Source organism: Nyctereutes procyonoides, unplaced genomic scaffold, assembly GCF_905146905.1.
Source record: "Nyctereutes procyonoides isolate TBG_1078 unplaced genomic scaffold, NYPRO_anot_genome, whole genome shotgun sequence".
Classification (NCBI taxonomy): Eukaryota; Metazoa; Chordata; class Mammalia; order Carnivora; family Canidae; genus Nyctereutes; species Nyctereutes procyonoides.
This window is the reverse complement of record NW_026575145.1, coordinates 21,513,141-21,539,366: the sequence shown is the minus strand read 5'-3', so window position 1 is coordinate 21,539,366 and position 26,226 is coordinate 21,513,141. Positions and strand designations below refer to the sequence as shown.

At 39.6% G+C, this 26,226-nt stretch overlaps 1 protein-coding gene across 5 annotated transcripts in view; it reads right to left on the bottom strand.

Moving 5' to 3' along the window:
• Nucleotides 1-26,226, bottom strand: part of STXBP6 (syntaxin binding protein 6) — a 238,775-nt gene that overhangs the window by 190,911 nt on the left and 21,638 nt on the right. The window contains exons 1-2 of one of the 5 annotated variants that reach the window (XM_055309366.1): nucleotides 12,780-12,849; nucleotides 9,487-9,616 (exon numbers count right to left, since the gene is read on the bottom strand). The exons of 2 other annotated variants lie outside the window; for them this stretch is intronic. In XM_055309366.1, the coding sequence (XP_055165341.1) occupies nucleotides 9,487-9,499 (13 nt within the window). In that variant the 5' untranslated portion in view covers nucleotides 9,500-9,616; nucleotides 12,780-12,849. Of the gene's footprint in view, nucleotides 1-1,513; nucleotides 1,604-9,486; nucleotides 9,617-12,779; nucleotides 12,850-26,226 lie in introns of those variants that run through there. 2 more of the 5 variants (XM_055309367.1, XM_055309368.1) reach the window with 2 other exon arrangements.

Sequence of the window (26,226 nt, the reverse complement as noted above, 5' to 3'; positions counted from 1 at the left end):
ATTTACTGCAGTCAGTATACCTTCTGGTACTTTCCATATGCACACCTGACACCATCATCCACAACTTTACTCTCCGTTGTTCCCTCTGCCATCTACTCACTTCTGAAACTCCAGATCAAATCACCTATCTTTCATGATTCGGCTCAAACCCCCTCTATGGCTGCTTTCTTTCTCCCTTCTCTACCCAATTCTTCCTTCCCCATCAAATCAAACTAACCCTTAATTCTACTGAACATTTTGCAGCTTCTATCAGAGGACCCACAAGATATTATGGGATGTATTTGTTTTCCTGTGTTCACTGACTAGACCATAAATTCCTTGAGATCAGTATCAAATCTCATTATCATGTATCGTTGTATACCCAAACCAGAGTGGAATGTACCATGCCTAAGAAGCACTACACATATATTTTAAAATAGTTATAATTCTTTTAATTACAAAAGCAACATAAAACTGTACAGAGTAGAAAATAAAAGGCTCCTATCAACCCACCCTTTGGAGATAATAGCATGTTGTACATTCTAGACTTCTTCCTATGAATATATAATTCACACAAAGAAAAAAATAATTATGTTGAGATGTTATAAGCACTACAACTTCTTTTTGGGCTGAAAAAATGTTAAATATGTTATTTCTTTATACAAGCATGTCATATTTGACCACCGTCCTATTGATGGATATTCACACTCTTCCACTTTTCAAAGGTAAAAAAAAATACAACAGACATCCATTATGCATCAGTGCAAATACTTATGAAGGAGTTGCTAGAAATCGATGCATATTTAGAATTTTGATAGGTATGTGCAATGCCCTTCCACAGTATTGTACTAATGGTAATTAATCCTCCACCCTGAGTGTATGAGATTACCTTTTTCCTGTGCACTATTGAGTGCTATCAGTCTTAGTAGTCTTTGCCAATCTGATTAAGTGAAAAATGGCATGTTACTAAAATGTGCATTTTGTAGGTTATTAATGGGGCTGATCATCATGTAAAAGGTTGTCAAGGAAGTGGGGGAGGTTCTTTTAAGCAAAAATCAATTTCTCTCAATAATGTCAAAATAATATCTTCTTAAGCTTGAGTTGGAGATGAGAAGTGAGCTCTTAACTGGGCTTTTTGGTGGTTGATCTAAAGATTGCAGGAATATTGGGGATAAAAGGAAAATTGCTCCTTGATAGCTACAAAAAAATATCAGCTCCAGTTAATCTAAGAGGAAAAACAAAAGCTCCTTCAATCAAGTTGGATGTTGGTGAAGAATAACTACTAGTTGAGTAGAGTCCACGACCTCTTGATAGAACTCTACGAATAAACAAAGCTTGGCTGCGCTGGACTATCAGGACTCACAAAATTATACCAAACAATTTGAATTTAATAAACATCTGTCACAGGCATGGCAGATACTGAGGATGCAAATATCACTAAGATCAAGGCCCTGACTTCAAAGAGTTGCCTTTTTATGTTTTTTTTTTTTTTTTAAGTAGAAAACCATTTTGGATTAGTACTATGTTACCATACCTAAAAATTCAAAGAATCATTCTTGAAATGACAGTCTTCGATATTGAAGAGTTAAGATGCTCATCTTTGGCCACTTCCAAGAATTGGCAAAAATATTACTGCCTATGGGAGAAACCAAAAACTTGCTTCAGCCTGTTATACGTGTTCCTTATTCTTACAGTGAACACATAGCCCTTTAAGTTATATACCATATGAAAGGCAGCTTATTTTCATAGTTAATAACTCCTAAAAGCATACAATCAGAATGTCCTTTATGTATGAATCCTTATTCATCTCATGTGTTGCTAGTAACTTACTTTAAGACAGGGGCCTTAAGTCTCCTTCCATCTACCCAGCCCATTCATCACTTAAGTCTTTGGTGAGAAGAACCTAATCATCAAAAGCCGATGCAGAGAGATACACATTCAAGTAGTCTGTTGTTACAAGGCAGACAAAGAGCCTTTGCCGCTGGCTTCACATCCTTCCCTGATAGTTACCAAATCACAGACCATAAACTGCCAGGGCATAACCTATCCGGATGTTTAAAAAAAAAATTATAAGTATATTCTACAAACTCTAAAGAAATTATATCAGGCTTATATGGTGATGTCCCCAGAGATTAATAAACAGGAAAATATTTGCAACTTGTATCTAAAACAGACTGACATATTAGCATGTTTGTCTTAACACCTGGATCACTTATCTTCAGAGATCCAATCATAGGACAGTGTTCTCTCTGCTAGGAGTTGGGCTGTGTTTACGATTTGTTATAGCTGTACCAGCTGTGCCAGAGGATTCAAATTCCTCTAGTGTACTGTTTTCATCTCTCCTCTCAGCTTCGGGCTCTCCTGGGTACTGCTCCTGGGAGACTGTCTTGTAAGCTTTTAGCAACAATCTGCTATTACTAAACTGGAGTCCTGTTGGGAAATAGTAGGGCTTGGAGAAAGGAGGCATTCTATAATCTAAAACTGTCACCTCTGGGGTACCTAGGTGGTGTTGAGTGTCTGACTCTTGGTTTTGGCTTACATCGTGATCTCACGATCCTGAGATCGAGCGCCACGTTGGGGTTCCACGCTTAGTGTGGAGTCTGCTTGAGATTCTCTCTCCCTCTCCCTGCCCCTCCCACCTTGCTCTCTCTCTTTCTCAAATAAATAAATAAATCTTAAAAAAAATTTTTGTTTTTTAAATGTCACCTCCTTTGAACACTCCACCCACAAGTCCTATCTAATCCCTTTGGATTCTTACATTTTATTCTCACCCACTAAATATTATATCTTGTTCATCCCATTAGTTTCTTGCTTAGCCCACTTATGAGCTCCTTTGGGGCAGTATTCCTATTTCAGTCTTTTTTATATCCCAGATGATAGCACAGTTGTTGTCAATAAATACTGTTGTTATAATGAAAGAGTTATTTTCTTTCAATAAACTAAGGATTTCACACCATTCTCTTCTTGCCTGGATGGTTTCTGATGAACAAGCCACTGTTATTATTTTACTTGTTCCTCTAGGGTAAGGTGTTCTTTCTTCTTCTGATTCCCCTCCTCCATCCCCTCACCTCCAGGGATGAGAAAGGTTAGAGGCTGAGTTGAATCACTGATGGACAATGATTTAGTCAATCATGCCTATGTAATGAAACCTCCATAAAAACGCCTAAACAATGGGATTTAGAAAACTCCCAGATTGGTGAACAGATGTGCTAGGAGGGTGGCACTCTTGGAAAGGGCATAGAAGCTTAATGGTAGGGCAGCCTGTGTGGCTTGGTGGTTTAGCGCCACCTTCGGCCCTGGGCCTGATCCTGGAGACCCGGAATTGAGTCCCATGTCGGACTCCTGCATGGAGCCTGCTTCTCCCTTTGCCTGTGTCTCTGCCTCTCTCTCTCTTTCTCTCTCTCTCTCTGGGTCTCACATGAATAAATAGATAAAATCTTAAAAAAAAAAAAAAAACAAGAAGCTTAATGGTAGGTGCCCTTGGACATTCTGCACACCCTGCCCTGTGCATCTCTTTCATTTTGCTGATCCTGAGTTGTATCCTCTATAAGAAACTGGTAATTGTAAGTAAAATTCTTTCCTGAGTTCTGTGAATTATTCCAGAAAATTATACAACTTGGGGGGGGGGGATCATGGGATTCTCCAAATGTATAGTTGACTGGGCAAAAATATGGGTGGCCTGAGCACACTATTTGCAGCTGCCATCTGAAGTGGGGACAGTCTTGTGGGACTGAGCCCTTAACCTATGGGGTCTAAGCTAACTCCAGGAACTGGTGTCAGAATTAAATTCTAATTACTGGACACCCAGTTGGTATCAGAGAACTAGAGAATTTGTGCAGAAAAAAAAATCATATATTTGGTGCCAGGGTAAAAACACTCCGGTATCTATCTCTAAGCCTCCTGGATTTGTGGTTTGGTGTCTGTCACTAGTTTTGCAAGTTTTCAACCATTACTTCAAGTATTACCTTTCCTTTCTCTCTTCTCTTTCTGGCATTCTAACTACACATATGCTATAATATGTGTTCTGTTTTGTCTTTTTAATTATTTTTTTCTCTTTGCATTTCAGTTTGGAAAGTTTTAATTGATCAGTCTTCAAGTTCACAGATTTCTTCTTTGGCAGTGTCAAGTCTATTTATGAGTCCATCAAAGGTATCCTTCATTTCTATTACTATGTTTTTGATTCCCAGGATTTTCTTTTGATCCTTGGAATCTCTCTATTAACATTGCCCATCTGTTCTTGCAGCTTTTACACTTTTTCCATGAGAGCCCTTAACATTGTTCTTTTAAATTCCTTGTCTGATAATTTTAACATCCCTATGATATCAGAGTCTGTTTTTTTTTTTTTTTTTTTTTTTTTTTTGCTTGTTACTTTGTTTCTCCAGACTATGCTTTTTCTTTCCTTTTGGAATACCTGGTAATTTTTTGTTCAATGTGGGACATGCTGCATCAGTTGACAGGAAGTGAGGGAAGTAGGCCATTAGAATAATGATTTATGTTATTTTTCCACTATAGTGATTATGACATAGGCAGAAGGTATATATTTTTTTAAGATTTTATTTATTTATTCATGAGAGACAGAGACTGAGAGAGAGAGAGGCAGAGACACAGGCAGAGGGAGAAGCAGGTTCCATGCAGGGAGCCTGACGCAGGACTTGATCCTGGGAACAAGGATCATGCCCTGGGCCGAAGGCAGGTGCTAAACCGCTAAGCCACCCAGGGATCCCTAGGTAGAAGGTATTAATCTTCCACAATAAAGTGTCTTCTTGAACTTATTCATCATTATTCCTTATTTGAAAATTCATCTTCTGCTAGGTCTTGGGTCTAAAGTGTACACGTAGAATCACTTAGCTATTTTCCCAGGCTACCATGTGCAACAATATCATTTAAGCCACTATGAAAGGTAGGCTTACATCACCAGTCAAGTTTACTGAGAGTAGTAAACTATTCACATTACAAACTAGTTGCTTTTCTTGTAATCCCAAATACTGATACTTGGTGAGGATATTCTCTAAAACTATATCCTGTAAGCAGATAAAACTGGGCCAATACTTTTAGGCCACTAAAATATCTATAACATAATTTAGTCCAGTGAATTGAAATGCAGAAAAATTTAACTCCTTCACTGTTAATCATCACAGACTATTTTGGGAGAAGATAATTAGCTCCATATTTCCAACATAAATACTTAAAAATGTTTTAAAGTTAATGTATAAGAAGGAAATCTCTACAGTTGAGTTTTTCCAGTTTTCTAAGTCCTGTTAAAGAAAGAGCAGTTCCCCTGTCTTCAGAAAGGCAGTCCAAGTAAAGTAACAAGTAAGTCAGCACTGAAACGTTCATATCATAGATTCTTATGTGTAAAGGCCAATCAAAGATGTGAAGATGATCTTCTATTGCAATGACTTTTGGCAAAAGATTCATAAACTGACAAAAGAAGTGAGAAGGGCAAGATCAGAGAAAAGTTCTGGCCAGCTTCTTTCAAAGTCACCTCTCAGATGTTAGGGAAGGAGACTAGTTGTTAACTCTAAAAATGGAGGAAAACACTGATATAATCCTGCTGTTGCTCAAAGGAAATGATATGCCCATAATCACAAAAAAGAGTGAAGCACTCTTCCTATAAAATATCTTCTTTCAAAGCCTTCAGTGTCCTAAATTGTGTTAAGTCACCTTTCTGTTCTGTTACCACTATTACCATGTGCTTTTATGATGGAATATAACAAATCCTCAAGGGAAGGATTTCAGCTGTAATTTTATTAGGAGAAATAAGCCTAATTACGGATGTATATGAGTCTCTTTTCAAAGATTTTTCCAGAACTCTCAGTGCATCAAATAAGACCTAAGATACAAACCTAGCTACAAGGCAGAAAAAGAGTAACCTGTTGTTCTTTTATTAAATTGAGCAATACAGTACATATCACATGAGATGACTCTGCTGCCAAGAGATCATAGGAATGTGGCTCAGTATCATACACCAGACATAAGCCCTACAAGTACTTTTTGGTACTTGAGGTCAAGACACACCCTACTATAAGTCACACAGCAACCATTCACTATGCCAAAACCTTCCCTTCTTCAACCTCATGCTGGGGGATTCCTGTTACTGGCTAAGGCCGGGCCAGTGTCACAGAATTAAATAAGCTAGAACATGACAAGAATTGACAGCAACACGATGGCAGCAGGAAGTGATGTTCGCCATGAAACAGCTTTTCACCAAACATGCAACTGGCTTTAGTAGCTCTTCTACCATAAGAAATTTAAGTAATCAATTCGTCAAACATTTATTGAGACATACATAATATATAAAGCACTGCACTATGCTCTCAGGTAACGGACTTGGGAAAAGAATATAAAGATAACTGAAGTGTGGTGCCTACCTTCAAGGAGCATATGATTTCAGAAGATGGTAACAAGAACAGGCCAGCAGTAACAAGGACAAAGGAAATAACAGAACAAACTGAAGAGGGAGATTGATAATGAGCTAAAGAAGAACACAGCTGATCTTCAAATTCCAACTTGAAACACAGTGATAGGCCAAATCAAGTGAGGCATGCAATCTGCTAAAAACTAAAATATAGTCGAACAGGATTTTCTGGGGTTACACACTAATTCCCTGCACCTCACTACCTACCATTCACAATACTCAGTAAAGTAACTACTTTGATGACTCTCCCACTGTGGGCCCGGCTTAACGGAATTCCAGGGGGAAAAGGTACCGGATCAACTTGCTCTGGACAATCGGCCCCACCTGCTAAATGTTCCACATCAGAATTATAGACACAAGGAGAGGGAAGGCGATACTAGGCAGAACTGCATACTGGACTTCTGTGCTGATTACCTAAAATAAACTTCAGGGGTAAATCCTACTGGATTAAAAATCACAGAGAAACAGCACCAAAAGCCTATGCACGTCTCAGCTCCTGAAAAAAAAATGCTTATCATTAAAGCAATTTGACTTGGGATTTTTGTTACTTCCAGCTGACAGTCCCATTTGAAACAATCTGGCCAACTAGAGTGGTTAGCTCTTTGAGGTTACAGTTCATGTTTCCTTCATTTCTAGGTATTCCTGGTAGCCCCTTGCACAAGGCAGGTGCTAACATATCTGAGAAGAAAGGAAGAAAAATCAGGAGTCAGCTAGCACTCCCTGAACTCTGCCCTCAGCTCTTGGGGATACAGCCAAGGGGCACAGATATCTGTAAGCCATGATGTGGGTGCAGTAATAAACACACAGCAGGAATCTACAAGCAAAATAGCCATCATGACCCAAGAGTGTGGACTCAGCCATTTAGGCGGGAACAACTGGGCCCAGTATACCCCAGCGAAGACTAAGGTGCTGACACTATAGTCTTTGCCTCTCCCATTCCCCACACGTAGCGCTGGTGTTAGTTAGGGAAACCTACTCACTACTCAAATAGACCCCAAAACATATAATGGCTCAAACACCTCAGGACTTGGTGCCTCACTCCCACGGTGGGGAAAGGCTGAGGTGTCTGTCTTCTTCACGCTGAGACAGGGATTGAGGCTGACAGGCTCTGGCATTTTCATCACGGTCATGCTGTCAGCTAGAACTTAGTCACTGGCTGCATCCAAGCACAAGAGAGGCTGGAAGGTGTATTCTTGCTGTGGACGCAGGAAGAAGAAATCATGGATCTTGGTGGGTAGCCAACAGCCTCTGCCACTGTATTCTGAAGCTTTTCCTTCCTCTTCTAAGCTTGCCCTTGATATATATATGATATTTATATATATACGGTATGGTATATTATATACACATATTAGGTATGTATCAAGTATATACTATAATATAGTATTTATACATATACTATACATATTATCATATATAGTATATATTATCATATGTATCATATTACATATATTATCATAATATACAGTATCATACATAAATGTATGATGTATATACCATATGTAGTATATTTCTATGTAGTACTAAATGTTTCTATATAGCATTATATATATATGTATAGTTTCTATATAGCAGTACACTATTTTTACACAGTAAACTTTTGATCCCATCTATATAATAAATGCCTGGGACATTCCCACAAAGATGACTGACCCTTCATTTCTGAAGGAAAGGGAAAAACCTGGTATTAAGGCCTAAAGAAGCAGCTCCTAAATAAGTTTTGCTTAGCTTCCTCCAAGACAGTCACCTCCAGATAAAGGAGATAAGTTCTCCTGTGTCCACATGTCCATGAGGGAGGGCCCTTATCAGGATTCACTCAAACAGTGCGCTCCTAACCGGGTTCACATCCAAGCTGACAAATGCTAGTATGGTATACGAATTCTCATATAATGGCTGGAAAATGCTGAGTATTTCCTTGAGATGCTCACCAATTCCATTTTCTGGCTGAGAAGCATCATGTCATACTCGGCACTTCTATCACCAGCACCTGAAACCGGCTGCCTTCTTGCAATCCTTCACAAAAAAAGCATATTTCACTTCAAAGGCATTTTCCATATTAATCGCTGCATAGAAACCACACTCTGCTGGAATGTAGACACTGTGTACTTGGCTGACCGCACTCCTAGGTTAGTACAGCACACCCGCCTCCCAGAAGACTGGACTAAAAACCACATCTCGGCAAAGTGACAAACCAGCACATTGTGGACCTTGCATCGTTCACTTCAAATGTTCAATCACCGACATGCAAATGACCTACCACACACAAAAACACTAGATTATGTGCTCTTCTGGAAAGGTGTATGTGATTTACCTTGTCCTCCACAATGCTTTGTATATACAATCATTCCATAAACATTTGCTGAATGAATAGTCATCTTCTGTTTTCATGTGTCATTAATAAGTCCTCCACATGTGTTCACCTAAGGACACTCAGCTGTCTGACTCATTCCATACACACCCTTGCTAACAGGTGTGGGTAAATGCACTTTGGCTGTGACAGTGACAATGCCAGCAGTGATTGTGACAGCACTATCAGCCATAATGCGTGAAGAACTGTGCTATTTCATGCCTGTGAATAGCCTGTGAAATAGGCTATTCATGCCTGGTCCAACAAGTCACTATAAGCAGCACAAGACCCTCGGTCTTCACATGAGTCCCTCATCCCTTAGTACTCTTCTTAACTACTATCCCAGTTTTGATTTCCTTCACAGCTCATATCACCATCTGACATGTTTAGCTTATTCATGTGCCTGTCTCCTCCACTGGAAGCTCTATGAGGGTATGTTGTCCAGCATCCCAAACACTGCCTGCTACATTAGAAGTGCTCAGTAGATGTCTATGGAGGAAATGGATGAAATAAAAAAGATATTTGGATTCTTTCCTCTAAATATGAAGATTTTAGCTATAAAATAAATTATCCCTCCAGTGGTTCAGAGTATTCACATACCTTTTAAATAGTGAGGACATCTCAAAAAGAAGTCTCATGGCAAACCATTTTTTATGTCATAGAGCAGGGTTTCCAGAAACTCAAGTAATAGTCATGCCATCTTAAGTTCCCAAATAAAGAAAGGAATCTTCAGGATTGGACTCACCCTTAGCAGCCATTCACCAAACAAGAAGCACATCCGCAGGCTTGGCTCCCTCTCCACTCCAGAGTCTTGCACATGGAGCCACCACTAGCACCCAAGGCATGAAGCCAGACAGGGGGATGGGAAATTCCTTCTGTTTCAGAAACAAATTTGCCTGAGCACCACGTGAACAAAATGATCAGATCCTAGACCCAGCTCTACCCATGGGAAATAGCCACAATTCACTTAAAAAGAAAAAAAAATGTTCAAGTTAAAGTTCTCAACTTTCTGATAAATTACTTTAGGTTGTTAAGAAATCACTGATTGTTATGGAAAACAATATTAGAGTTGCTCAAAAAATTAAAAAGAGAACTACCATATGATCCAGCAATTCCACTCCTGGGTATTTATCTGAAGAAAATGAAAACACTAACTCAAAAAGATATCTGTAAATCTCCACCCCCCATTTACAATAGCCAAAATTATTTGCAATAGTCCAAAATATGGAAACACCTAAGTGTCCTTCAATGGTTAAATGCATAAAGAAATAAAGAAAATGTGGTATATGTATATAATGGTCTATTAGTACACCATAAAAAGAAAGAAATCTTGCCATTTGTGACAACATGAATGGACCCTAAGGGTATTAGGCTATGAAAAACAAGTAGAATGAGAAAGACAAATACCATATGATCTCACTTACATGTGCAATCTAAAAAAACAAGCAAACAAAAAACACCAAGCTCATATATACAGAGAGCAAACTGATGCTTGCTGGGACTAGGGTATGGGGGAGGGTGAGTAAAATGAGTGAACAGGGTCAAAGGGTACAACTTCCAGTTACAAAAATAAGTCACAGAGATGTCATGTATAACACGGTGACTATAGTTAATAATACTGTATTATTTGAAAGTTGCCAAAAAGGTATATCTTAAAAGTTCTCATCGTAAGAAAAGAAATTTCATAACTACATATGGTGATGAATGTCAACTAGACTTACTGTGGTGACCATTTTGTAATATACAAAAAATATCAAAGCATTATGTTGTACACCTGAAATTATTATGTGAGATGTTAATTATTCCTCAGTAACAAAAATGAAATAACATATATTATGCTTTTGAAACAGAGTATCTCAAAAAGATATCTCACAAGCCACTTTTTTATACTATAATTATATAGTATATGACTACATATTACATATATTAATACACATGATATGTAATTAATATAAAGAAGTCTTTAAAATTCTGTTGAAGGACACTGATACAAGTAAATGGAAAGCCAAAAGAAATCACTGAAATGTTATTAATTTGCTAAGCTACTGCTTGATGGAATTTTAAAATCCATGTTTTATTTAACTTTTGCCATACGGAGAACAGTCTCTAAATGGCAATAATGATCCTACTCATTCATTCTTCTGTTGACTCTCAGAGTAATTAAATAATACTCTTAAAGTAATGGTAAAAGATATTCCCAGCCTTGAGAATGTATAACAAAAGATATTTAACACATCAAAAGTTTTTATATATACAGAACATTTTACATCAGAAGTTTTTAGAATAGTAAACATTAGGATTTAACAACTCATAGAAGAATGGAAAAGTTTTTAAATCCGCAAAAGAAGAGCTGTTCTAACACTTTCCACTACACTTTTCACCCTTTGCATGAAGACTTTCTCCAAATGTACCCTGGCCAAAAGGTTTGCTTCAAGGTTTTTTTGTCTGTTTATTTTTAGTAAGTACTACCCCCGTCAGCCCACAAGCCAGCCAGCATGTACTATGCATTGAAGCCAGTGCTGGGCATAGAAAATTCTGAGACTAAGAACTTTCATGGCAAGTTACTGGACTCAGCAGTAGGACTGGGATGACATACAAAGTAGGACAAAGGATGGGCTGGATGACAGCTAAGATGATTTCTAGTTAACTTGTTTTGACTTGAGAATAATTTCACACAACTATAAAATTTTACAACATATCAAGTTAAGGCAGGCAGAAAAAATAAAATTTCAAAGTTGTTTGGTAAGTAGAGAATTCTTGAGGTTTTAATACTTGAAGTTCTAAAACTTAAACATACATCTTTGAACCTTATTTGATTTCCTAGAAATGTTTTTCTCGTAATCTCATTTGCAGATCATGTGGGTTCTTTGCTTTTCCATTTTCCTACTTGCCTCTCACATCATACAAATTACACAAAACTGTATCATAAATCATCAGAACACATTTCTTTCCCAGGCCTAAGTTCCCAATGTCAGGTTCCACTGTATCATGTAGCGTAATCAAATGCAGAGAAAAGCTCTCCTCCCTAAGTGAAGCAGAAACCCAACAAGTCCACTTCTACCAACTGAGGCGGGGCACGGCCACAGTGTCACCTCGCTCTTTGAGAATTTACTCCTACTTGGCTCTGACCTGAGCTAAGCAGTGCATGTTTTCTACACCCACTGGTTTGTTACTGGGCTCCAAAGCACCCATATGTAGGCTCTCTGAGCAAAATGACATCGCACGCAAAAGAAAACCCTTGCATTTAGAACCAAAGTAAAATACCAGAAATCTGTACATGACCCAGTCCTAAATTCAGCAACAGTGAGCGCTACTGTTTCAGCTGCGAATCACTGCGATGCTGTTATTTATCTTTTCCAGAAAGAGTGGCACTCTCCAAAGAGAAATGCTATTCTGACAGACTATTCCTAATCTGCACATCAGCCTAATTTCAGCTGTGAATTAATCCTAAAATACCTGCAAGGTACAAAACACAACCACTCCCAGCAATGGCTCCCTGAGATTTGGCAAAGCCGGGAGGTCTTCACAGTTTCTAAGATATTCTGAAATAGCCTCACATCCTTTGGGAATCATCTGTATAATTGATTCCACCTCCAAATGTATTCCTGGAATTGTGAGTTCTCACCATAGAGATTTTTTATCCAAGGCAATTGTCACAAAGAGTTGTTAAGTCACGGCTCCCTTTGTGATGGATACCCTCCCTTAGACTTCTAAGAGATTTATGGACTACTCCAAAGTTGCCTATTATTAGATACGGAAGAAGAACAAAAAATAATCCAGCCTTCGTTTTCACTTCAATAAAACTTTTCCTCTATTAAACCTGTTCAGGCAATTTAAATCAATTCCAATTTCTACTTCCCAAGCTTTTATATTCTTTGCCCCTTAAGAGAAAGAAGGGAATTAAAAGGACAAAACCTAAATTTTAAATCACAGTTCAAGTTGCCTGGGGCTACTTCATACCTAAGTGAATAAATGAGACATAAACTAATAAATAGTTCACATATAGGTAAAACGTGTTTTTATCAAGCATTCACTTACCTTTAACCCAGCCTTTTAGTTAGGTCTGCACTTTATGGAAAACCCCAAACACAAAGCACCTTTCCTCCTAGTACTTCATGGCACTTATGAACAGCAGAACTTTCGAAGCAGGAAACCAAGGCACACAGAGGCGGGGTCATTTTCCTCAGTGACACCAGAACCCCAAGTTCCTGACATTCCCCAGCCATAAGTTCAAGGCCCGCATCATTATACACTGCATTTTTTCCACATGAAGATTAGTCTGTCTAATGAACTCAACATGCACTAAGAGAAAAAAAGAATTCCTTTTGCAATTTGGTCAGTGACAAATACAAAAGAATAAAATTCTGACATGACCGATTGTAGTGCCATCCCCATGCAACACAACCTTTCCACCTCATAGTGACTTCCATGTATTCTAAAACTATCTTCAGCCAAGTCAATAAGATGACTTGCTAGAAAAGCCCAGGCATCTGACTGTCCAGATACCTAAATCTAAATGCAACAGGTCACCTAAAGCAGATATATAAGTCATTTCACTACGATACTTTTAAGGTTGAGAAAAACAAACAATGTTCCAGTAAAAAACGAATTTTCTCAAAAACACAAAAACTTACTTAGTATTTAACATCTACTCCAAAAAAGCAATCTATATTTTTCTAAGAGCACTGAAACCCTTCACCTATTCTTTGCCTCATTCCGACTCTAAGCCACAAAGTAATTATGAAGCACCTGAATGATGATGCGGGCTCTGATCCAAGCTTCCTATAGGATGACACTTTTCCAAATGGCACCTGAGGCTGTCAGGCACCTCTTACATGTGTAAATACTCAAGTCCATTATGCAAAGCTGCTAACGACAGAAAGCCAAGGCCAGCTGAAAGCTTTTTCAGGTCTAAAAGCACAGATCCTTTTCTTATGATGGAAATTCTTCCCTATGTCTGGGAAATGAGTTAATGTTGTTCATTACCAGGGAGAAGCTGCAGTCATTGGCAATGGTAAACAAAAGACTAATTACCAAGTTCAGCCCAACAGGCTGAAACAAAATAGAGATTCCCCTGAGGATGGAGAACCGTGAAATCCAGTGGTTTTAAGTGGCCATCTTTTAGATATTTGTATACTATTCAGTGAGGGGAAAATGAGAATCCCAGGCTTAAGGCACTGTCATTCAGCCTTGAAAACTGCAGGATGCTTTCTTGCAGAATTTGGTTCAACTAACTACAAGATGGAAAAAAAAAAAAAAAAAGCATTTCTAGGCTACCTGGTCAAGCAGTCACTGGGGTCTTGGGTTCAGAAATAAGTAAAAAATACATGAGCTACTGAATTCCACACGCCATGCAGGCTTTTCTCCGGATGGCTGAAATCTTCCAAAGTTAACACTCTAATGAGTTACTGCTGCGTCTTGAATTTCCTACTGTGACCAGAAAAACAACATATTCAGTGCATTGTTTTTCTTATACCATGGAGCTATAGCAACCACTCATCCTGCCTCTACATCTGTTGTTCCCTTTCAAAGGGCCATTCCATTTGGGGAAAAGAACTGCTAATTTTACTTGGTGGCCCCTAAAATGTACATGTCTAGCATAGCAGGCAGTGATTGCAGCTTCTATGCTTTAATTAATCATAAATTTTTGACAGGAGTAAGTCTATTTTATCAGGGGGAAATACTGCACAAACACCTAGATTCAATTCTGGTTTTGATATTTATTAGTTGTGAGACGTGAAGCAGGCCACTTAAAGATAAAGCTGAAAATAAAAGGGAAGCTAATTTATAGGGTCACCGGTTATTCCACGTATGTGGTAAGAAATGTAAAACATAATCCTAGAATAGCAGTTCTCAAGTGTTCTGGTCTTGGGACCCCTTTATATTCTTAAAATTGTTGAAGATTCCAGGGGGCGGTGGACTCTAGTCAGTTGGGCAGCTGACTCTTGATTTCGGCTCATGTTGCGATTTCAGGGTCTTAGGATAGCGCCCCAGAGTTGGGCTCTGTGCTCAGGAGTCTGTTGTAAGGAGTCCCTCTCCCTTACCCTGCCCCTCCTCCTGCTCATGTGCTCTCTCTCAAATAAATGAAAAAAGAAATTATTGGACTCCAAAGAGCTTATCTTAGAAAATTCTAGAAAACACAAAATAACACACACATATTGCCATGTAGGAACATGTGGTCTCTAGAAATTCTACTATACGATTGTGAGAAAATGAGATTGAAAGAGGTAAATAGTATCTTAGTTCTATTATGAAAACTGTTTTGGGCTCAAGAACCCCTCAGTAGCCTCAGGTCACACTTTGAGAACTGCTAGCCTAAAATATCTTGACATAGATAAAGTTGGGAAGCTATCAAAGCTGAAACATACAAAAAAAAATTCAGAAGCCAATACAAAGGGACTCCCACTGGCCAAAGATGAGACAATTTTAGTATCAGGAAGAATAAATGCAATGGATTGAAACATTGGTATCTTTTAGTTCATGAATTCTTAAGGAATCACTTCTCCTTCCTCTCCGACCCCAATCTCTGTCTCTATCAATGGGTACTTCTGGAAAATATTACTCCTTCTGCTGGTCAATGGAGCCAAATGTACCTCGGGAAAACCAAAGAGCTGACTAGCAGGAGTTTCTCTTTATAGAAGTATCCTAGGTGATAAATGAAGAAATGATTGAAATGAAATAAGACTTTGAAACCCTTAATAAACTGAAGGATTTAGGCAGAAACAATTGCAATTGACTGACATATCAAAACCTCTCTCTCTCTCTCTCTCTCTCACACACACACACACACACACACACACACACACAACTCTGATGTTAATTTAAGTGCCTCCTGATGGGAGTATACAACACACTCATTACAATATTCTTGACAAAATATGGAAACAGAATTTGATACAGCCTCTAGATATATCTGCCAGTTCACAAGAAATACAGTGTCTAGAGGACTATGTTAAACCGAGAAATATTTAACATTAACTCTGTGGGATATAATCAGCAAAATACAGACTATGGTAAACTTGCCAAAATAAATGGTCTGGTTTGGCAAAAAATAAATTGCGAGGAAAGAGTGGAAGGTAAGCCTATGGATTAAAAGGGACTAAAGAGGCATGTCAATCAACTATAATGTATGGCCCTTATTTGAATCCTGATACAAACAAATTGAAAAGAAAAATAACAATGAAAACAGATAAATTTGAACACTGACTAGATATTAATATTCAATTATATCAGAGTTCTTAAAGTATGATGATACTATAGTATTAAAAGAAAAAAGAGAGAGGAGTCTGGGTGGCTCAGTCAGTTCATGTTCCTGGGATGAGTCCTGCATTGGGTTCCCTGCTCAGCAGGGAGTCTGCTCCTCTTTCTCCCTCTGCCCCTCCCCCCAGCTTGTGCTCTCTTTTTCTCTCTCGCTCTAACTCAAATAAAAATCTTAAAAAAAAAGAACAAAAGACTTTACTTTCAGAGATGTATACAGAAATACTTACTATGAAATAATAGAATGTCAGGGGTTTGCTTCAAAATAATCCAGAGTCCAGGATTGGAGGCTGGGGTCTACGTGAACCAAGACCACATACTTATCACTACTGATGCTAGGAGAAAGGCATATGGGGTCCATTATAATATTCTTTCTATTTCTGTGTACGTTTTAAATTTTCCATACCCCAAAAAACAAAACTAAAGTCGCCACGAAAATGTTTTTTTTTTTCTCTAGCAATTCCATGGGCTGCCCATAGGCAGGACCTGGGCACTCTGCCTCCCTGTACCCAGTAGCATGAAGCACTAGGTACACATTCAGGAAGCACACCCAAGATGTGCAAAGCTGATGGGACAGGGCAGAGTCAGCAAAGAAGTCCTGAGTCAGTTGTCTCTGAACAAGACATCTTTCCAATAAGCAGAAACCAAAATTGTATTTTCTATATGATCATAACCAAGAACTACCAATACTCGACAGAGAAAAAGGTATGAGAACTCTTCACAGAAAAAGGAAATATATGAAAACAGTAAGGTTTGTTTTTTCTCATGAGTATAGGAACTATGGGAGTTTGCTTTTTTTTGTTTCTACTCTCTGAATTTTCCTAATTATCTGTAGCTATTTTAAATGTAGGAGGAAACCTAATGAACTTTATTTTTAAAATCATTTAGAATATCAAGCTGTCTAGATAGCTATTTATAAAGAACAGTATTTTATTTGTTATATTTCTATGAGTCTTTCTGTGGCTTGGGTAAAAAAGAATATTATAATAATGAAGGAAATTTTCAAAATGATCACTGAAGAATTTTTAAATTAAATTTGAAAGCAATGGAAGAATATCCTTTTTATATATGGGGGAGAGAGAGAGATTCTTCATTATTTTTTTCCTGCACAAAATAAAAGAGGACTGGTATTTTTAAAAAATCACTAGTGGAAAACCCAGTTCAAGGAGATCTCTTAAGTTTGTTCTAAAACCTCAACTGCAGGAGGGTGGGGAAACAGGGATGTCTGTCTGGGACCCAATGAAGGGGCTCTGTTCAGATGCTCTGCCCACCATCCTGATCTGTGCCCTTCTACCAGTTTGGTTTAATGCCAAGATGAGTTAACGCCATTTTCTCCAAAGATGTGTCCCCAAAACAAACAAACAAACAAACAAACAAAGGATCTTCTTCTTTTCTAGAGAAAATGGTCCAACCAGGTAAAGATTCTTCAAGTAGATGACAGCTTAGAACCCTATGCTTGCTTCAGTTATTTCACTTACAAATAAGCGGAAGGATATGTGTGCCAGTGATTATTAAAAATTGAACATGAAAAAAGAAAAATGTTGGAAATCTGGCATGTATAATTATGTTTCCACATGGGTCTAATTAAACTTGACTTAGACTGCATACTGCCTTTTTTTTTAACCTTGCTATTGAATAAACAACAAGAGAAAAAACTGAAACTGCCACTTCTCCTGTACTTTATATATATTGTGGGAGGCTACGCTCAAAGTGAAAGCCAAAATGACTCAATGTAGGACAGTGTAACCTTGTAGCGAAGAGTGTTAGCTTTGGACTACTTTGCCAAGGTTAAAAATCACCGAACTGCCATTTATTAGCTGTGTGATCTTGAACAAACTGTTTAGCCTCTCTGTGCATCAGGGGGTTTCTCACCTACAAAATAAAGATGAGAGTGGGAGTATCTTAGGGCTGTTGTGATATTTGAGATGAAAAATGGAAAATGTTTAGCCTGGTACCTATCCCATACATGCTCTACAAATGCTACCTACTATTGTTCCTGTAACCTAACAGACTTTTGTTCTACTCTTCCTCCTTTTTCTACCAAAAAACAAAGACTTCACAAACTTACAATTTTCAGACTCATCACTGAATAACTAATCTCTATGAAATCTTGATTTTCCCCAGAACAGAAATTAACTTTTTCTCTAGGAAAACAAAAAAAACAAAGATGGAATTAGATTATCCTTCAGTTTGTGCCAATCATGAGTGGCAGCAGAGTTCTAACTCCTAGAACCCTCAAGAATCTCACTGTTTCTGAGGTCCTGGGCAATTCTCAGAATTGGAGGGAATGACTTCCTGATCCTTCCAAAATCTGGATTGGGAATCGAGTTTCCAATGATACCAAATCTCTCATGGCTCCTTTGAGAAAGAAAAACATTCAGGCAATCCATGCCAATAAGAACGAAGGGAAAAATTCACACCATTCTAGAGAAAGCAACACTAGTATTACTACTTGCACATCAGACAATCTTTTACTTAAAAGAAAATGTTAGTGTATATGTACTATCAGGGGGATTCCTGAGTGGTGAGCTTACTAACAGGACATGATAAAGACTGCTGAAATAATAAAATAAACCTAGGAAGACACAAACCTTAAACAAATCAATCCATTCTAGGGTACAAGGAGTAAGAAAGGAGCAATAGAATGGGTTTTACTCATGCTTCTGGCTCTAAAAACATGAGAACTGGTATGAGAGGTAAAAGCAAAAGTGTAAATCTTACAATGAAGAAAAGAGTTTGGCAGATGAAGGAGATAAAAGAAATTGAAAGTGAGTGCTGTCCAGATGTATAGTGTACAGTACTGAGTAAGCAGTGAAACATTTATTAGGAATACAAATACTCCAGTAATGGCATATTCAATGGTGTGGTCAATTAGACATTAAGTATGAAGTAGTATCTCTGATTTTACATATTTGTACCCAAGCTGAAGTGCATGTAATTTACTCACTAGAATTCTTGGAAAATAATCATCATTTATTTGGCTAGTTGTGAGGGCATAAAGTGAGGGGTCCCTGTCCTATCGCTGCCCCAGTATGGGGAGAACTTTGATATTTAGGTGAGAAAGAATTCCAAGTAGGGAGAGAACCAGTAAAGCTAGTGAAACATCTGGTGTGTCAAACTGTGACTCTTCAAGTCTTAATGCCCACCTGATGGGATGGGATGATGGGTCAAGAAAGCTGGGGTGGAGAGAAATGCTGTGTTTGGAATGCACATGAGTGACACAGACAGCTCTTTAAGGACTCAGAGGAAGAGAGAGACACGAGGAAGAAAGGCACTGGAACAAGTGGGATCACTAGGAGGTTTTGGGTTGAGCCAGGTTTAACTAGAAAATCTCCCAAGGTTCTTAGCTACCAAGGTAAAAAGGTGTAGGAAAAGGATGCAAATATATTCAAAGATCAGAACTCCGGGAGAACCTAGATAACATGGTCATTTGGCTAAGGGGGGCCCTGGGCCATCATGCACCCCAATGACTCATTAGGCTCTATGGAATCCCCGAGGGACCTCAGAGAACAGGAGGACTTCCCGTTGTTTCTCCCAGGGCTGAGATCACAGTGGGCAGCTGAGCAAGGGGCAGCCAGCACAGTGGCTGAGATCTCCAACTGGGAAGCTAAAGCTCCTGGCTTTGATCCTCAGCTTGCTGTCTACTGGCTCCAATTGCTCCAATTCCGTACTTCCTCTGTTTGCTCAATCATCCATCTCAGAATTTTCCCTCTGACCAAATGCTTTTGGTTGTGGGTCACCAACAGGCCCTCTCTCCAAGAGGCACTAGAGGACTTCCTTGCAATACAGCACAATTATACACTGTGCCCATCTCCACAAACTCAGAAAACCCAAAAACCCCAAAACCCACCGTTAGCTCAATCTTTGTATGCATGCCTTTCTGTTCTGTCATCGGGTGCTGTATGACACCCTTATTTTCCCATCCTTCCTGCAGTGTACACAAACGGAACTCCCAGAAATTCCTGATACCTCTTACACCTCTGCCACTGCGGGCAGCTTCCCACTGGCATGCAGCTACATACCTCCCCCGGGCTCAGCGCAGCGGTGCACCCGAATCGCAGACTTCCCACAAGGCCCAGGGGCCTCTCTGAGCCCTGGCTCTGCCCCCTCACTCTTTGCCAGATGCATTCTCAAAGCAGTGACCTTTAATATCAGGGGAGGCTATAATTATCCCTAGCACCCCAAACTCTCCTTGTTCCTCAAAGTACTGACCCAGAATTTCATTTCAAAAGGACACACGTAGAAGCCAACCCTCAGTGAAGGAGTGATGTGATAAAACATAAGGGGGTCAACCCTCTTTATCTTATGCTCTTCTTTGACATCACTGCCCAGCATTAGACACCCTCTGGACACTCTCCCTTTCCTCCTGTCTTTCCACACTCCTCTCTCAAGAGTCCCTTTTCAGAGTCACACACCTTGGAGTGGTAGGAAAATCCCAGTTCCAGAGCCCAGAGAGATGGTCCCTATCTGGTTCCTATCTGCCAATATAAACAGTGTGGCCTAGGGACAGTCACCAAATGTCTCTAAGCCTTGGCTTCCCTCTCTGTCGTGTTCTGGATGTTGAACTGTTTCCTGCCAGCTATAACACCCGGAGCCTAAGGGCCCCACCTTATTTTTGGCTGGCCTAAGTGTAGGCAACTACTGTATCATGAAAACACTGAGGTTCAATTCATGCAGGAGAGAAGGCCTTAATTTATAAACTTCAGGTGGGATCTTTCTGACCAGCTGCCTAGGCCCCATAAGAATAGCTACCACTACTGGCCTACGACATGCCAGGCACTGTTCTTAGCATTCTGCAAATTCAACGGAGACCTCCTAAAGAATCTTAAGGAGGCTAGGGTTCCTTGGCTGCAATTTAACCCATTCCCCCTTCAGGGGGAATTCCCCCTTTCTGCTCTGTCAAGCCCGAGAAGAACTGCTTGGTGGACCTACACCTCATCTCCCACTTTACGAGCTTTACAATACTTTCTAAAAATGTACATAAAAGCAGAGGACAAATCTATGAGCTACAAGAAGACTCATCTGTAGATTGAACTAATGCTTTCAGTAAAAAAAAAAAAAAATGCCAAGAACAAAGCAGGTGGTTTAGTTATTTTGAGAGCAAGAAAAAATGATCAAGGAAGGACCAAAGCTATTGCTTGGGTACAATAGTATAAAACAGCAGATGTCAAGGACATGTAATGCTCATCAGCAACTCTGTGTTCCCTTCATGGGAGAAAAATGACTCAATCCTTAAAGGCCCAGAGAAGAGAACCCAAATCCTGACTCTTGAATGCTCCACGGTCTAAAGGAACTTGTGTCAGATAAAGTCATTGTTGCCTTGGGAATAACTTGAGGCAAAAAAAAAAAAAATCCAAAGTTTCTTACAACCTTAACAATCTACAAACCCATCACAAAGCTAACTTACCAAATTACACAAACAATAAACACAAAGGAGTCAGAAATAGGAAAGGTCTAGCATCATGTTGGCCTTGGTTTTGGCCTCACTGGGCAGAGAAAAATGGCTGAGACATGGAGAGAGGGGAAGACAAGCAATGGGATGGGACAGAGTATGAGTGAACAAACAAGTCCTTGGGAAAGAGCACTGAGGCTGACCCACAGCGCGCATCGGGCTGGCAGCGGAGCCCTTCAAGCTGCAAAACATTTCACTGTGTGGCTGGTATTCTGAGCACTGAGAGACTCCTCCACGATCTTTCCTCATCATTCTCGGCCTGAACACATGGACACTGGCCTGTGCACTGTCCTTTACCTAATCTTTTCAGAATCCGTAATGAAGAGATGCTATATCTGAAAGCCTGCATGCTTGAATTCTCTCTCTCTCTCTCTCTCTTTAAAGAGATTATAGGCTTGTGCATCTTGATTACTTGATGAGGATTTTTATCACAACCTTCGGATGTTTTGAGATTATCTGATTTAACATCTCATTATGAAACCTAAGCGCTGTTTTTCTCTAGGGGAGCCTTTCAAACTCTATTTCCCTCTCAAGTCTAAGGAATGCTGGCTCTGATGCCTTACCATTCAGAGAAGTATTTTCTGGGCTCTCAGATTACTGCTTATAAACTACAGACTGGTGGGCTTGCCTTAGTTACTGCCAAAGCACGACACACATTACCAACGACAACAGATGTCTCAAACATTGCTCCCTACTTACCCTCCCTTCAAAGCTCATCACAGTGGGAGCCACAGGGGACTCAGTGGAATGTGGCCTTCTCTTGAAGGTTTGGATTGCCTGTTCAGTCACCTTCAGAAGCAACGTGACCATGTAAGGCAAAGGAGCACCAAATCATTCTGGCAGCTAAAAACGTTATCATCACAAGAGCTTTAAATGATTTGTTTTCCATAGGAACACAAAGTGATAAAAGACACATTTTTCCTGAGAAAAATATTCCCAGGATATACTACCAAAAGAGGGGTGGGCCCCACGTCATTTAAATATACTCTCCCAGCTGAATGTCCATTGAAACCAAAGGTGAGGAGGTTTAGAGGAGATAGCAAAACTATTAAGAAACAGTCAAGCCCACGACCTCATCTGAACCCCGGCAAAAGTCTCTCTCCTCCCTGAATCCTGCAGCCAGTATGGGTGACCTGAATATCCAAATCCACGGACATCCTGGTCTCTGTTCTCTCTACTGCCTCACCTCCAATGACTCTTTCCCCATGACACATGAACCACCCATGGCCCAGTCAAACATCCCACCTTGCGACTAAAATACCCTCAGCTTCAGTTTCCTTATTAAAATCCCCTTCACTGGAAATTAACCATTAGGGCCTCCTCAGAAGTTTCATTTCATATCCCTTCTTACTCAGCTGCCTTTCTAAGGCCATCATTCCCATAACACACTTCCAAAACACCCTTGCCATATGTTCTAAGCTTACCTTGCTCACCTGTCTGCCAAACCCCGACCTCAGAGGATGCCCACCGTAGCTGTGTCTGTGCCCCCCACTACCTGGGCACAAGAGAAAGGACACATAGCCAGATGGTGCCATTCTACATGAACACCAACTGCAAACAGGCCCTCCACAATGCTGGGTGATCCTAACACATTTCTCCTGCAGACTCACTCTCTCCCTCTCCTCAGCTATTATTTCATTTTTAAACCGTGACTCCTTCTAATACCCACACCCATCATCCCCTTTGCAGATGGCCTTGCCTCCTAACAGAGAAATGGAACCTGTTTCTCAGCAACTTCCTGCTACCAGACCAACCTTCATCTCTGCCAACCTTCAGCTTCTTCCCTCCTGTTTGCATCCCATTGCATTCCTCCTCTTGTGCAAGGTCATCCACACCACTGAGGCTTTAGATCACATCCCATCCTACCTCCTCAGGCTCACATACTCATTTACTCTGTCTGTTCTCTCCTGTTTATTCAGTCAACTTCTCCCTTTCAACCAGATCCCTCCCCATCGACACTTCAACATCTCACATCCTATCTTTAAAGCATTCCATCTCAACCTCCTGTGTCTCTACGCTAGTGTCTTATCTCCACCTTTCCTTCACAGGAAAAATAAAAACTGTCCTCCTTGAGAATCTCCATTTATCATCTCTCATTCATTTTTTTTTTCAACCCATTCCAACCTGGCTTGGCTCCATCTCTCTCTGAAAAAGCTCCAGTCTAGGTCAATAATGATCGCTGTTGCCAAATTCAAATGAGAATTTTTTTTTCATTTGACATCTTGACAGTGCTTGGCAATGTTCATTACTCTCTCCCTGAAATACTCCTTACCTTGGCCTTTACAACCAATGCTTTCCTTCCTATTGCTGTCACTCACTTCTTGTCACCAGCTCGCCCTCCTTTACCCGTTGTTTACTGTTCAGGCTCCCCAAAGCTTAAATACAGGCCCCCTTTCGTTTCACTCTACATTAGTGATCAAAAGTCCAATTATTCATGAGGATAAGCAAGTTAATACAGTGAAGTGCAGCAAAGTTGAATTTCACTTCCTTTTCAACTCTACTTAGAAACACTGCAGAACAAGCAGGGTAACTGGCAACAGATCCCAGGCATGAGGGTAAGATGACAACAGGGAGAGGTACAGACTATAATAAAATGGAGAGCAGATGTTCCTACCAGTCCTAAGTTCTACATGAAAACCCCCCATCTTTAAATCGTGGCAACCGCATCAATTAAGATTTCTTTCTGGTACAAATAAAAGAAATCCTGTTTATACCACAAGGAGAATTTATTAACTCTCCTAAGTGAAAAGCCTAAAGGTGTAGCTGACACTGGATCAGTTTTTCTATCTGGATTCCACTTCTTTGTTGTTCCTATTCTCACAAGTAAGCTCTACCTTATGGTAGCAAAGCCGTTGTTAGACCTCCAGGCTTCTGGACCACATCTAGCCAGGTTTAAGCAGAAAGCAAGAAAAATTCTCTTCTTGGAGTCTCCCCTCCCCACCTCAGTTTCAGACTTTCCTCTGATGGGGCCAACTTGGATTAGAAGCCATTTTTGACCAACCATGTGGCCAGGCTACTCTGGGAATGATTGGCCAGCCTTGGGTCACACACTTCACTGGGAATCAGGGGTGGAATCTGATCTAAAAGCACAAGGTCTGAGATTGGAAGATATGAAGTTTCTTTAAAGGATATTAGGGTGCTGCTATCAAAAGGGAAAATATATTTTAAGCAGCCAAAAAAACCATAAACATGTGGCAGCAACTTGCTCAAATATTTTAAAAACACTACACAGGCCAAATAAAGCAAGTTTGCTGGCTGAAGGTGGCTTATCAACCTCCAGTTTTAATCCCTCTTTCTCCATTTGTTTCCTAGGTGATCTTATCCAAGATTGAACCTTCATTTACCATCTCAATACCAAAAATGCCATATTTTCATCTCTGACTCATAAATTCAACTGCCTGCTCACCATCTTCACTTGGATGCCTCAAACTCATCTCCAATTCAATTTTGTCCAAAATGAAATTAATGATCTTCTGACCCTCCACCCCTCTCTTCTCCAAAACCGGAGTTCTTATTACATAATGGGAGCGGGGGTGAGGGGAGACAAGACCAACGTGAGTGAGGTATTGCTAAAAGAAAAAATAATCAGGAAGTAAAATGGAAGACTCCATTGAAATTCTTTTGTCACTTCAAATATTCAAGAAAGGTATTTGATATCTTAATTCATCTAAATTTGCAGTTTCCATTTCCACCTCTTCCCAATTTAAAGATACATTAGAAATATAGTTTCATACCAAAAGGAGAAAGATTGTCAAGGGTCACCCAAAGGTGCTTTTGCTTGCTGGTTTGTTAGCACAGTTGTTAATATTCTAGCAACCATATTATCAGATTTGATCCTAATAACAACCCAGGAGGTTGGTAACGCCTATTTCCATATTTCATCAAATCTAAGCAATCACTGATTTTAAGATGCAACATTATTTTATGCACCACTATATTAGAAAAACAGTACAAATTAAACCATAACCTCTCATGCACAGTAAAACACATCTTGTCTTCAGATATGTTAAAACATAAAATAAACAAAAATGTAAGTCTTAGAATCTTTGAGAAGCATTATCGTAAGCCTCACTCTTCAGAATAAGGAACCAGAAGCTCTGACATTTGTTCCAAGTGACAGTAAGTTGAAGAAGGGACTTGGACCTATGGGAAGGAGTTTCCTCTTTCCTCCAACATCAATCTGGTTTCTAGGTCTGAATGATCTCTAGAGTTTCTTCTGGAGCCCCAAAAGCTTTTCTGATACAAAGTTGGTAAAGGAAAATCAGAACTGAGTCAACTCAATACATGCTTTTTAAATTGGCATGGATTCTAAGACTGAAGATAATTTAAAACTTTTCTCTAGCTCCTGGACTGCCTGGGAAATATTGCTGGCATAAATAGCAATATATGCCAGGTGTACAAGAAAAAGATTACATCGTTAATTTCACTGCTGATTCAGTAGGACTGGCACGGAAACTTACGGTTGACTATATATTTTAAGCATAATTCACAGGGCAATTATCACTTGTGAAGGGATATTAATATTACCCAGCACCTAGTCACGCTAAAACTTTCATTCTTTGTAATGAAATATGTCTGTTTAATGATTTCGCTTCTTTGTTTCCAAAAAAATACCCATTTGGAAAGGTGCCATGTTATATCTAATTACTGCATACACTATTGCAAAGCCAATGTGTAAGCCTAAGAGTTTTAATCAGTCTCTGCAAGAAGCCTTTTGATTTGAACATCCAACATTCATTAAAAAAAACAATTGTTGCAAAAGCCAAGGAATTTGGT